Here is a 14,040-nt window from a genome sequence, read left to right on the forward strand (position 1 = left end):
TAAATGAAAATAAACTCACATAAAGACTTGTATGTGAATGTTTATAGCAACTGTATTCATCATAACCCCCAAAAGGAAACAGCCAAAATGTCCATCAACAGGTGAGTGGATCAACAAAATAGATTTATCGATACTATATCTCAGCAGTAAAAAATGGAACAGACTAGTGATACACACAACTAAGTGAATAACTCTCAAAATTGTTATGCTGAGAGAAAGAAGCCAAAAAAAGTATTTCCTGTATGATTCTATTTATATAAAATTCTAGAAACCCAAACTAACCTATAGTACTAGAAAGCAGATTTGTTGTTGCCTAGAGTGAGGGATAGATGGACTACAAAGGGGCACTTGGATACTTGTGGGAGCGATGAAAATGTTCTATATCATAATAGTTGTAGTAATTCACAGGTGTACACATCCATCACACTCATCAAATTGTACATTAAAAAAAATTGGGAGGGAGCCATGCTGTGTGGCCTGTGGGACCTTTGTTCACTGACCAGGGATCAACCTGTACCACCTGCATTGGAAGTTCAGAGTCTTAACCACTGAATCACCAGAGAAATCCCCAAATTGTACACTTCAAAAGAATGTAGTTACTTGAACATAAATTATACCTTAATAATGTTAAGAACAAGAGTTAAATGAAAGAATCAGAGACATTTGAATATAGACACTTGGAAGATAAAGTAATGTTGATATTCGGTATAGGTGATTTTAAACAAAATTTGCCAATGTACCATTACCTCTCTCTGGTGCACTGGCCTGAAAAGAAACAGCTACACAAAACACTTCAGATATTAATTCTTTTCAAGGTGATAATCAGTTTGCTTTAATAGAACAAAGGGGTCATTTATCACTGAAAATTACTAGAGAGGTTAAGCATTTTTCATACCTATTGGCTATCTTATTTACCTTTATAATTGTCTGTTTTGTGAACTTTGCCAGTTTTTTCTGTTGGCTTTTTCCTCCTGGATTTTCTGTTTGTTTACTTGTCTCCTCAGCCTGGGAGTTTACTGGAGACAAGGACTGCATTTCATTTTTCTATCCTCAGTCCAACAGTGTTTGGTGTTTCGTTCACGAAATGTTTGTTAAAATTGAATTGAATGATCTTAATTCTCAGAACGCTTGGGAGATTTAATTTTATTATTTCTATTTTACAGATGAGGAACACAAGATGCAAACGCTGAAGAATCTGCAGTCACACAACTAACCGGGAGAAGTAGAACTGTAATCCATCACACTTTGACTTTAAACCATAGGTTTACTGAAATTGTCCTCCATCCTGTTCGTTGATGTTTCCCTGAGCCGCGTCTTCAGGATATCAACTGAGTATTTTAAATTAAAGTGGGCAAAGCGCAACCTCCCCTAGGCGCATGCGTCCCTTCCTTTTCCCACGGTAGGAAAAAAAGACACCGCCTTCTTTCCTTCCGCTTTGCACATCTTTTGGCCCGGGCGACTCGCCATTGCCTTTGGGGAGGTGTTCACTGGCCGAAGTGATGGCGACCGGGACCCCAGATTCGCAAGCGCGATTCGGTCAGTCCGTGAAGGGGCTTCTGACGGAAAAGGTGAACACCTGCGGTACTGACGTGATCGCTCTAACCAAGCAGGTTCTGAAGGGCTCCCGGAGCTCCGAGGTAAGCTAGGAGTGACCTCTCCGGGCCTAGCACCCTGGGAATCTCTTTTCTTCCTTGTCTGTGTGGAAGGAAGTGGGGTGGCCGCATTGCATCATGGGAATTGTAGTCCGTGAACTAGCGGAGAAGAGAGGAGAGCTCGTTCGCGGAGAGCGTGCTTTGAACTCTGGGGTGTTGTCTCTGGACAGGACTACTGGTTCTACGAGTCGAGGAGGGAGCAGAGGGGAATGGGGTGGGGAAGAAACCAAAGGATAAGAATTGGTGCTTTAAAGCATACATTGCGCTCGGAGACGGATGAGATAGTGATCCTATCGAGTTCCTCGTTTGTTTCTCAGAGTTGTCTTTAGTGAAGATCTGTCCCTTTTGGCCCCAAAATTTCGTGTGGTTTTGCCCTTAAGATCCCAGATACCTTTCAGACTTTATTTCTGCGCTGTCTTCCTTGCTGCACTGGGGGCTTTCTCTAGTTGGGACGAGTGAGGGGGCCTCTCTCCTTTTGTTGTTTGCGGGCTTCTCATTACGGTGGCCTCTCCTGTTGTGGAGCACAGGCTCTAGGGCGCGTGGGCTCAGTAGTTGTGGCGTAGGGGCCTAGTTTCCCTGCAGCATGTGGGATCCTCCCCCACCAGGGATCCAACTGGCCTCCCCTGCATTGCAAGGCGGATTCTTAACCACTGGACCACCAGGGAAGCCCCCTTCAAGACTCTTCTATATCGTGTGTCCACAGATTCATTCTTTTCTGACTTGTCTTTCTGGTCAAGTTTTTTGTTTTCTGTTAGCTTTCTCCTTTGCCGTGATTTTCCTCTCATCATCCTCTGGCTAGTTCCATGAATGGGATTGTTTGATGGCTTTTCACACCAGCAAGCTTTATATGTGTACGCTTTCTCCTAAAAGAGACTTATCCATTGTACCCTGAGAATTCAACCAAGTGAAATGAAACTATATGTCCACACAAAGACTTGTATGTGCTCATAGACATTTATCCAAAATAGCACCGAATTGGAAGCAATCCAAATGCCCATATGGCAGGTGACTGGACAAACAAAATAGGTCTAATGACCCAGCTTTTCGACTTCTAGGTTTTTACCCAGGAGAAAGGAAAACATGTCCATCGTTTTGTTACAGAGACCAACCATGCACATGGTGTATCATGTAAGATGTCCAGGTTTGGATTTTTTAAAATGGAAGATATCTTAAATATGCATGCAGAATAATCTGGGGACAGAGTCTTTCAGTTCAGTTCAGTCGCTCAGTTGTGTCCGACTCTTTGCGACCCCATGAGTTGCAGCACACCAGGCCTCCCTGTCCATCACCAACTCCCAGAGTTCACTCAAACTCATGTCCATCGAGTCAGTGATGCCATCCAGCCATCTCATCCTCTGTCGTCCCCTTCTCCTCCTGCCCCCAATCCCTCCCAGCATCAGAGTCTTTTCCAATGAGTCAACTCTTCACATAAGGTGGCCAAAGTACCGGAGTTTCAGCTTTAGCATCATTCCTTCCAAAGAAATCCCAGGGCTGATCTCCTTCAGAATGGACTTGTTGGATCTCCTTGCAGTCCAAGGGACTCTCAAGAGTCTTCTCCAACACCACGGTTCAAAAGCATCAATTCTTCAGCGCTCAGCCTTCTTCACAGTCCAACTTTCACATCCATACATGACCACAGGAAAAACCATAACCTTGACTAGACAGACCTTAGTCGGCAAAGTAATGTCTCTGCTTTTGAATATGCTATCTAGGTTGGTCATAACTTTTCTTCCAAGGAGTAAGCGTCTTTTAATTTCATGGCTGCAATCACAATCTGCAGTGATTTTGGAGCCCAAAAAAATAAAGTCTGATACTGTTTCCACTGTTTCCCCATCTATTTCCCATGAAGTGATGGCACCGGATGCCATGATCTTTATTTTCTGAATGTTGAGCTTTAAGCCAACTTTTTCACTCTCCACTTTCACTTTCATCAAGAGGCTTTTTACAGAGTCTTTAGGTTTCTATAATTTCTCCTGTAGACCATTGTCTGGCTCATAATTAATCCAATAGCAGTGTATCTTAGCTACTCATTTTCAACAAGTATATTTGATTTTTGACTTAGTTTTATAGTAATAACAACTCTCTCTCCCCCACTCTTCTTTTCCTCATATTTCATCATTATTCCATTAAGTTATGTAGTTCCTTTAGCAAGCATGATATGTCTGCAAGTCTTCACCTTCATATATGAGTATTCAAAGTATTAGTTTAGGGTCTGGTAGAATTATCTTTACAAAATTAGCTTTTACCTTATGTCCTTAGTTTCTATTGATAGTGGCTATAAGAAACAACTGTATAAAAATGTGTTTACCATAACACTATTGTTGAAGTAATTGATCTGGTGCTCCCAGATATGCTTTGTATGAAGTTCCACGTGGTACATTCATTTTAGGATCCAGAGGGCTTCCCAGGTGATTCAGTGGTGAAGAATCTGCCTGTTAGTGCAGGAGCTATGAGTTCAATCCTTTGGGTTAGGAAGATCCCCTGGAGAAGAATATGGCAGCCCACTCCAATATTCTTACCTGGAAGAGCCCATGGACCAAGGATCCTGACAGGCTACAGTCCACAGGATTGCAAAGAGCCAGACACTACTGAGCACTCCCTCAGGCATCAGAGGAAAATTTACCTGTTTTAAAGAATTGCTATGTCGCCTTTTACCAAATAAGAATTATGAAACTTACTGTGCTTCATCTTTTACCTTGGCTGCACAGTTGGTTTTAGTGGTAGACATATCTATTTCTCCTTTTCATGATTTTTTAGGTTCTTTTTCTGTTATTTGTTTTTTTTTTCTATGTGTGTGTTTTATGTAGCTTAATTCATACATCTTCATAATCATTGATAAAGGAAGTGCTTTTCTTACAGAGAGGAGTTTCACTTGTCCAAGTTCATGCAGTAGCTGGGAAGGGGTAGTACTAAGGTTCAAACCTAGGCAGACTGGTTCTAAACCCACACTCTTGGATGCCACTTCTTGTGGCCCCTAGCTGGATTAAGTGGTCAAAAAACCACGGTACCACTGTTGACTGCCCTGACATGGCTTGCTGCTTCCCGTTGCAGCTCCTCGTGTATTTTTCACAAGAGTTTCTTCTGTAGTAGATTTAGACAGGGTGCTTAGTAAGTGGTATGAATTGAGTTAAGCTGAAATCAGCCCAGTTTTCTGGGACAGAGTTGATACACTTCTCAAGTGGAACTTTGTCTTTATTTTAAAAATTGGTTAATATTTTATTTATTTAGTTTTAAATTGGAATATAGTTGCTTTATGGTGGTGTATTAGTTTCTACTGTACAGCAAAAATGAATCAGCCGTATGTATACATATATCCCCTCTTCCTTGGATTTCCTTCCATTTAAGTCACCACTGATCACTGAGTAAATGTTTCTGTTCTATACAGTCAGTTCTCGTTTGTTATCTATTTTATACATAGTGGTGTATATATGCCAATCCCAGTCTCCCAATTCATCCCATCTCCACCTTCCTCCCTTGGTATCTTCGTCTGTGTCTCTATTTGCTTTGCAAATAAGTTCATCTATGCTGACTTTGGGCTTCCCAGGTGCTGCTAGTTGTAAAGAACCTGCCTGCCAATGCAGGTGACATAATGAGAGACATAAGGAGGGTTCGATCCCTGGGTTGAGAAGATTCCCTGGAGGAGGGCATGGCACCCCACTCCAGGATTCTTGCCTGGAGAATCCCACGGACAGAGGAGCCTGGCAGGCTATAGTCCACAGGGTCTCAAAGAGTTGGACATGACTGAAGTGACTTCGCACACACACATGCATGCACACATACCAACCTTGGCTTTTTACTAGATCTCGTACATGACACTTATCATGTACCATGTTGCATTTTTCTATAGTTACTTAGGACTTCCCTCATAGCACAGTTGGTCAAGAATCTGCCTGCAATAAAGGAGACCCGTGTTTGATTTCTGGGTTGGGAATATCCTCTGGAGAAAGAAATGGCAACCCACTCCAGCATTCTTGCCTGGGAAATCCCATGGACAGAGGAGCCTGGCAGGCTACCGTGCATGGACTTGCAAGAGTCAGATACAACTTAGTGACTAAACCACCAACATAGTTACTTATGCATATTTTTGCCATTTTCTTTACTAGGCCCTGAGGTTATGGGAGTATTACTGATTTTCAGTCCTTCTTAGCCCACAGAGCATTGCTTCCCTCTTCATCAGTCTCAACAAAGCTGTTTTGTGTGAATATAAGACAAACTGGTGTTACAATAAGTATGAGCAAGCCTGGGGAAAAGTTCATAGACATGTACAAAGATTCTATACTCAGATTGTTTTACAGGTGAGTTTCAGATGTTGTTCCACTTTAAAGAAACCGAAACTGGAGATCTTAGGTAATATGTTATGTGCGTGGCTGGTTTATGTAAGCAAATAAATACATCAATGTCAATGATTATGTCTGCCATCATAGAAAAGGCCCTGGTCCTGCATGCCAACAGCCCCGGCATTCCAGGCCATCACAAGTCCCATCAGGTCTATCTTCTGAATAACTCTCAAGCCCCTCACCCTGCCTTTTTAAACTGTCAGTTCTGTGGTTCAGGTCACTCTCATTACTTTCCTAGAATACTGCTATATTCTCCTAACCAATCTCTGCCTTCAGGCCTGCTCCCTCCATCCCCCGCACTGCCCCATCTAATCCATCTTGCTCACCACATGCTAAAACAGTCAATCTAATCATGCCACTTTTTTGTAGCATTATACTTCTGAATTCCAAGCACCAGCCTTTAGATCTCAGCTTAGAAGTCACTTCTTTGGGCTTCCTTGGTGGCTCAGTAGTAAAGAATCCACCTGCCAAGGCAGGAGACATGGGTTCGATCTCTCATCCAGGAAGATCCCACATGCCATGGAGCAACTAAGCCTGTGGCTACAACTATTGAGCCTGAGCTAGAGCCTGGGAGATGCAGCTACTGAAGACTGCACGCCTAGAGCCTGTGCTCTGCGACAGGAGAAGCCACCACAGTGAGAAGCCCACACACCGCAACTAGAGAGTAGCCCTCGCTCGCTGCAACTAGAGAAAGTCACGTGTAGCAACGAAGATCCAGCACAGCCAAGAGCCATACGTAAATAATGAAATCAGGAATTTAAAAAAAAAGTCACTTTGTTTAGGAAGCCTTCCCTGAGTGCCTGCCCTGTAGTGGGTTAGTCACCACTGCCCCCAAGCTCCCCTGGTATCTAATGCATCCCCTCAGCACCTACCACAAGGTATCATAGGACCTTTGTCTTCTCTAATCCCAGTTTGTGAGCCCTGAAAGCACGGGGGCTATGTCTCTTACTGGCTTATAAGTGCTTAATAAATATTTGTTGAATGAATGAGGAAGATACTATTAGAATCTTCAATTTGTTGGTCACCATCCCTCGGAATCTTCAATTTGTTGGTCACCATCCCTCGTCTGTAGGAGTTTGGAGTTTGCCATTTAAAAGTGGCCACAGGGAGGAAATAGGAACTCTCCTACTTGGTGGGAATGCAAAATGGTATAATCTTAACAGGGAGGGTGATTTGAGAATATGTAGCAAAATTAAAACCCTCTGATCCAGCAATCACAATCAAGATTCTGAGTCTATCCAGAGATGCCGGCAAAAAGATACAAAAAGATATGTAAGGTATTTTTTTTAGCACTACTTATAATAGCAAAAGACTGGAAACAGCCCCAAAGTCTTTAGTAGAAGACTGGTTAAATAATCTTATGAGACATCTGTACAGTGGAGTGCTCGGCAGCCCAAAAAGAACAGGTGGAGATTCAATATTTATTGCTGTAGGTCTATCTCAGTATATATTATCTAGGGAACATGGCATGATGTGGAAGAGTGCATATGGTAGGGTGCATTTTATGTAAGATGGGCAAAATATACACACATGTCCATTGTTTTATTAAGGAACAATGGAAAGATAAACCAAAAACTAACTTAAAAATATGTATGCATAGAGGAGAGATACCAGGAGAGGAAGAGGCTGGATAGAAGGTCTTATTTTATTGTTTTGCCTTTAGAAGCAAGTAAAATGTTACTAACTTTTGAAGTTAAAAAGAAAAAGTTGCAATAGGGAAAGAAGTCCGGAGGCTGGATCAGTGCTGGTTTCTTGTTAATTTGAAGTCATCTGACCCAGGGGAACAGGGAAGATTGGTAGACACACGTAACAGGAGCTCCCTTTCATGGCTGGTCTTCATGTCTGCCAGTAACAGGGTGCCTCAGGAAGTGGAACACCTCTGTTCCTCTCTTCTTGCTATTCAGCGCAGAGTCAGATCTGCTGACCACAGGCCACCCAGCTGAAACAGAGCTCACTCAGCCTCTCTCTCTTTCTCTTTCTCCGCCGCAGGGCGCAGCTATCAGTGAATTCATCAAAATCCCCTGCCCTCTTCCTCCTTTCTTTTCTCTTCCCCAGCTCCATCTGACCACTCTTCACATGGTGCTTTCCAAGTTTGAATCCCAAACTTCTTTCCAGGTCTTTCCTGAGCACCCTCCTCCCCTCCCCACCCTCTATATCTATGTTTCTCATTCCATTTCTAAACAGCTACATCCCTTTGTCCTTTAAAACCCTATCCTAACTCTTGCCCTCTCCCTCCCTACAAACAACTCCAAATCTCAGATTTGCCTCAGAGAATCAGAAGTTAGGTTCTCACTGGGCTTGTGGAGCCAAAGTTTGTTTTCGCAGACTTTTCCTCTCCTCACTTGATGAATAAGCTCAGCATTCTGGGGGACTTGATTTCTCAGGCAATGGCCTTTGGAACAGATGTCGAGCCCATGCAAGCACTGCCATAGTGACAATGAAACGGATTTTCAACATGAACAAATGGGAAATTTTCCTCCTTTACATTCGGAGGGTTTGTATTTGTATGCGGTGGCAGAGTAGGGGGAGGAGAGAGGGCCCTGGGAGAACAGCTGCAGAGAGAAGATTACAGGAAGTTTGGAAATTTTGATTTTTACCATTTTATTTTTGTCTTCCAGCTGCTAGGTCAGGCAGCTCGAAACATGGTACTCCAGGAAGATGCCATTTTACACTCAGAAGATGTAAGAAACAATTTCTGTTACGATTTGAGTTTTATGTGCAGTTTGTGTGGCTTCAGGGAAGTGGAATGCTCTATTTCTCTCTCTCTTTTTTTAATGCAGAGTTTAAGAAAAATGGCAATAATAACAACTCATCTTCAGTACCAGTGAGTATACACTCTCCAGTGCCTGCTGTACTTGCTACACAGTCACTCTCTGCAGGCTTACTCTTGTGACCTTTGTGCTTTTGCTTGTTTTCCCTAAGGCGGGAACCAGGAGTAAAGTGTCAGGAGAGTGGTGGGCGTGGGGTCGGGAGGGGGTTAGTCAAGGATATGTTCCCTCTGGAATAGATGCCTGACACTGCAGAAGAAGTTGGTGTACAGGGTGCGATCAGAGTGGGAATCACCTTTGTGAACCTCGCTTATATTTTGAGGGCTTCTTAGAAGGAGAGACTGCAAACCACATAAGGCCAGGACCCATCCAGGACCACACACATGCATAGCCCTTGCCACTTGGTGGACACTTAAGTGGTATTTGTCAACTGTCTGTGCCTGAGGGCTTTCCCAGAGTGGCTGTACCTTCCCTGGGGAATGGAGTGCATCATTGACCTTTATCTTACATTCCCATGTGCGTGCTAAGTCACTTCAATTGTGTCACCTCAGTCGTGTCTGACTCTTTGCAATGATATGGACTGTAGCCCTCCAGGCTCCTCTGTCCACGGGATTCTCCAGGCAAGAATGCTGGAGTGGATTGGCATGAGCCCTAACTACCTATAAATCATCCAGCAGATTCTGAAATATAGAGACTCCCTTCTCCATTATAGTTTTGGAAAAAATTACAATTTAATTAACTTTTCATCTTACTTCATTTTGCTTTTTATTTTATGCAGTTGATATTACACTTATGTACCTATTGGAAATATCTGACTGGGAATTTAACTCTTGATATTTAAATAGCTAAAACATTCATTCTGGGGGTATGTACCTATCAGGTATGTGACCCTTCAGCTCCACGTACCCAAACTGAAGTTGAGTCATCCTTATAGTCGGTTGGACCACATCCCTCAATCTGATAGAGTATTATTACATCTTTAGGTATAAAATCCATCTTTTCAGCAACTCTGCGCTCAGATAGTAAAGAGGGATTCAATAGCACAATCTTAGGATAGGATGGACAGAAATAGAAAATGTGACAAGCTGGAAATATGTCCTTCCTATGTATATATCTGATCATAGATAACTTCTTCTAGGTTGCTACATTTTCTTATGTTTATTTTCCTCTTTCCTTTTCTGATTTAGGCAAGAAGCTATTCAGAAGAAGTAAGTAACCCCAAAGGTAGAGGAGTAGGGGGCCAACTAACTGTAGCAAGCTGGGGGGAATTACACTGCTGGGCCTAGGATGAGTATAAAACTCTGGTTGACATAGACCCTTAAATTGATTTAGGTTCTAGGATAGCTCACTGAAAATATAAAGAATATTTCAAAAGCATGCAGTAAGTCAATTCACTTCTAGCACAGGCTTTCTAAAAGTTATAGGGTGTAGAGAACCAACCTTAAGGAGTAGACAACTTTTTACACTGGTAATATTTGTTAAGTAGAGTAAATGTGCTGCAGTCATTGAACAGACTTGTATGTTTGTGTGTGTGTACTTTTTTTAAGTGGAATAAATCAGTCCCTTGCAATATTTTTATATAATAATTGGCTTTACAGATCTTCTCTTCATATTTTGAACATGTCTGGTCCCCCCACCAGTGGACCAATATAAATTTTTGATTTAGCTTCAACAGAACTATGCATATATGTTTTGTGCAAATACTCTGTGCAAATCATTTGCCCAATGAAATGTCTTGTGTTTTTTTTCACATCGGTTGATTTTTTTTTTTTCAGTATCTAGTTCTCCATTTTTCTAGGGAGAACATATGATATTGTACCTTCAGGGATAGTAAACCGTTACAAACAAAGAATGTAGAGAAATATACCCCTGTCTCTGTACCCAGTCACGAATCTGACCCCATTAATAGCCCCCATATTTAAAGCCAAAAGAAAATATGATTGCATAGAGGGGTTGCTATGATGACAAGATGCCCATTGTAGATAAACTTTTTTCTCTATCCTAATTTATAGTGTTGAGCAGTCTTCAAATCTACAGGACCAGTTGAATCATCTATTGAAATAGAGCGAGTTAGAAGAGGGCAAAAGCACTTCTTTGCCTGATCCTGAGGAGGAAGTATCTTACATAACCATGTGCTATGGGTTTGATTTTCCATTTTCTTCTCCAAAAGTTAAATTAGAAAAGATCTGTGATGATGAACAGTTTCTCCTGAAAGGAAATTAGGTGAATAAATTTTAGAAGCACTTCTTAAATCAAACCAACCCAGGCTTTCAGTGAATTTTTAAGTTGTTCTGTTAGTTTGATATTAAAGCAAAATTAAAGGATGTCTTAGTTTTTCCCACAGAATTTTAATATGTCAAAAGCCATGTTGTCTAAATGTGTTTCTTAAGTAAATACTGAGTAGTGTTTTAAATTCAGACTTAGAGATTCTACTGTGAATTTATAAGAATGATTAATATTTTTTAAAGACTTTTTTTCTTTTAATCATATTTTCAGGAAATATTTTAATTTCATGGTCACAGAATGATGATTAGGTAATACCGGTTGTTTTCTTTTCTAGTAACTAAGAAGAGATACTTATTTGTTGGAGCAAATTCCTTCATGAAAATTAGGCAAATGGTATCATATCTGGCCAGCTGCAACCTCCTGCCTTGACCTTCATTCCTAGGGTTTCTTTGTTGTTGTGACTCTTGATTAAGTGGCCTTGGGTTCATTTTGTAATTTTGCTAGTCGTCAGCAAATTCACTTGTATGACACTGTTGCCAAGTAAGGACTCAGCTAAATTACCAGGATTGCAGTATAAGGTTGTGCCATGTAGAAAACCTTATGTTTGTAGATGTATACCCATGTTCACTGAATTTATCTTATTAAATGTCATTGACTTTGTTCTCAAGTCTGAATGTCTATGCTTTGTTTGAATTTAAAATGGGACTCCAACCTGGTTTAGCTCTGTTCTTAATTCACTAAAGTATTGGGAGAAAGCTGACATAAGAAAATCGTGTTTTTACTGAAAGAAGAAAAGCAAATGTGAATCCAGTTTAATTCATATTCTCTATCATCAAGTTGACTAATGTTAGATTATATATATATTCCTCATTTTATGTATATGCACATTAACTTAAAGTAAAAAATAGGTATGAAGGAATTCAGTTATGTATTCATTCTATAAACACTTATTACAATTATTAAATGGAAACAGGCTCAATTTACCTTAAAAAGAATGGTTGCAAACTTACATCAATTGTCATATTATGAGTAAAACATCTGAAATATTATCTGAGCATGTTACTATCAGTTTCTATTTAGCATTTCACTGGAAGCCACACCTGGTGCAGAAATTAAAATTAAATGTAACTATTAGCAATGAAGAGACAAAATTGTTGTCATATAGTAGAATTATCTTCTTAGAAAATCCAAGGACTGATTTTTTTTTTTAAGTCACCAGTTTAGAAAACAAAACAAAGTTTAACCATCCAAATATACACAAAGCAAAGAAATATTTAAGATGAAAAAAATTAACATATGCTGGAACAAATATTAAAGAAGCAGTAATTGCTTAGGCTTCCCAGGTGGCTCAAGTGGTAAAGAATCTGCCTGCCAATGCAGGAGACGCAGGTTGGATCCCTGGATGGGGAAGATCACCTGGTGGAGGAAATAGCACTTATTCCCATATTCTTGCCTGGGAAATCCCATGGACAGAGGAGGCAGGCAGGTTATAGTCCATGGGGTCTCAAAGAGCGGGACACAACTTAGCGACTGAACACATACACGCTATTGTTTATGTTGTATCTGATAAAATAAATTTTACAACTTAATTTTCACAATTAAAATTAAAGATGAAATTTACATTAAATAATGAAACCCTAGTTTTTTGTTGTTGTTCAGTCACTCAGTCATGTTGGACTCTTTGTGACCCCATGGACTTCAGCACACCAGGTTTCCCTGTCCTTCACCATCTCCCATCTTGCTCAAACTCATGTCCATTGAGTCAGTGATGCCATGCAACCATCTCTGACTCTGCCATCCCCTTCTCCTCCTGCCTTCAATCTTTCCCAGCATCAGAGTCTTTTCTAATGAATCAGCTCTCTGCATCAGGTGGCCAAAGTATTGGAGCTTCAGCATCAATCCTTCTAGTGAATATTCAGGATTGATTTCCTTTAGGATTGACTGGTTTGATCTCCTTGCAGTCCAAGGCACTCTCAAGAGTCTTCTCCAACAAAGAACATAATGCCAAAATACATGAAAGAAAAGTAGGCAAATATGAGAATAGGCAGAAATATATACATAATTTAATAGCTTGTTTCTTATAGAAATAGACAGATTATGTAGAATTAAATGGTGATCAACCATATGGAGACAAAAGATATTTCTTTAAAATAACATCTGGGTTATAGAGGATATGTTGGAGGATAATTTCAAAATAATGAAAATTCAAATTTTATGCAAGTGAATTTATGTGGTGACACCCCAGCAGTACTATAAAAGAAAAAAAGTCATATTTTAAAGTCATACCGACTCAATGGACATGAGTTTGAACAAATTCCGGGAGAAAGTGAAGGACAGGGAAGGCCTCTATATTAGGGATAAAGTAGAAATAAATGTTTCCCCCCCTCCCCAACCCAAGGGGTTTGTGGTTAGAATTTAGAAAGAGAGCAAAAGAAATCAAAGTAGAATAAGAAAACCAAGCATGTGTTACAAAAGTTAGAAAAATATATGAAACCATTAATTAGTTCTTAAAGATTAAATTGGTTAAATGTCAGCTCAATCATAAAAGTATAAATTAGTAAATTTGTAATTGAACAGGAGATATATAAGTCAGTTAGATTTGAAAAGAATTATCAGTTTGATTCTGTATAGACTAAGGTATGGGTTTTCCAGTAGTCATGTGTGGATGTGAGAGTTGGACCATAAAGAAGGCTGAACACCAAAGAATTGATGCTTTCTAATTGCAGTGCTGGAGAAGACTCTTGAGACGCCCTTGGAATGCAAGGAGATCTAACCAGTCAATCCTAAAGGAAATCAACCCTCAGCTGAAGCTCCAGTACTTTGGCCACCTGATGCAAAAAGCTGATTCATTGGAAAAAACCCTGATGCTGGAAATGATTGAGGGCAGGAGGAAAAGGGACAAAGAGGATGAAATGGTTGGATAGCCTCACCAACTCAATGGACATGAGTTTGAGCAAACTCTGGGAGAAAGTGAAGGACAGGGAAGCCTGGTGCATTGCAGTCCATGGGGTTGCAAAGAGTCCGACACAACTTAGTGACTGAACAACAACAAATCAG

General features: G+C 40.6%; 1 protein-coding gene across 3 annotated transcripts; it reads left to right on the forward strand.

Annotated features, from left to right (window-relative positions):
- Window positions 1-535: 535 nt before the first annotated feature.
- On the forward strand, window positions 536-11,650 carry BORCS7 (BLOC-1 related complex subunit 7). 3 transcript variants are annotated; one of them, XM_069566995.1, is made up of 6 exons: window positions 536-815; window positions 1,164-1,637; window positions 8,608-8,670; window positions 8,770-8,813; window positions 9,945-9,965; window positions 10,770-11,650. In XM_069566995.1, the coding sequence occupies exons 2-6, from the start codon at window positions 1,500-1,502 to the stop codon at window positions 10,819-10,821; spliced, it is 318 nt and encodes a 105-aa protein (XP_069423096.1). In that variant the 5' UTR covers window positions 536-815; window positions 1,164-1,499; the 3' UTR covers window positions 10,822-11,650. The 3 variants fall into 3 exon arrangements, 2 of the variants coding, with proteins under 2 accessions (XP_069423096.1, XP_069423094.1); XR_011252041.1 differs by lacking the exon at window positions 536-815 and having other exon boundaries at window positions 1,003-1,637; window positions 10,770-10,980; window positions 11,318-11,650; XM_069566993.1 differs by lacking the exon at window positions 536-815 and having other exon boundaries at window positions 926-1,637.
- The last annotated feature ends 2,390 nt before the right edge of the window (window positions 11,651-14,040 follow it).

The sequence above is a fragment of the Ovis canadensis genome, chromosome 22 (genome assembly GCF_042477335.2).
Source record: "Ovis canadensis isolate MfBH-ARS-UI-01 breed Bighorn chromosome 22, ARS-UI_OviCan_v2, whole genome shotgun sequence".
Lineage (NCBI taxonomy): Eukaryota > Metazoa > Chordata > Mammalia > Artiodactyla > Bovidae > Ovis > Ovis canadensis.

Bases quoted from the DNA above. Each gene is read 5' to 3' on its own strand.
- BORCS7 (XM_069566995.1), top strand. From the start codon at position 1,500: ATGGCGACCGGGACCCCAGATTCGCAAGCGCGATTCGGTCAGTCCGTG. The intron at 1,638-8,607 runs GTAAGCTAGGAG...TTTGTCTTCCAG, and splicing joins AGGGCTCCCGGAGCTCCGAG to CTGCTAGGTCAGGCAGCTCG. The intron at 8,814-9,944 runs GTGAGTATACAC...TTTCTGATTTAG, and splicing joins ACAACTCATCTTCAGTACCA to GCAAGAAGCTATTCAGAAGA.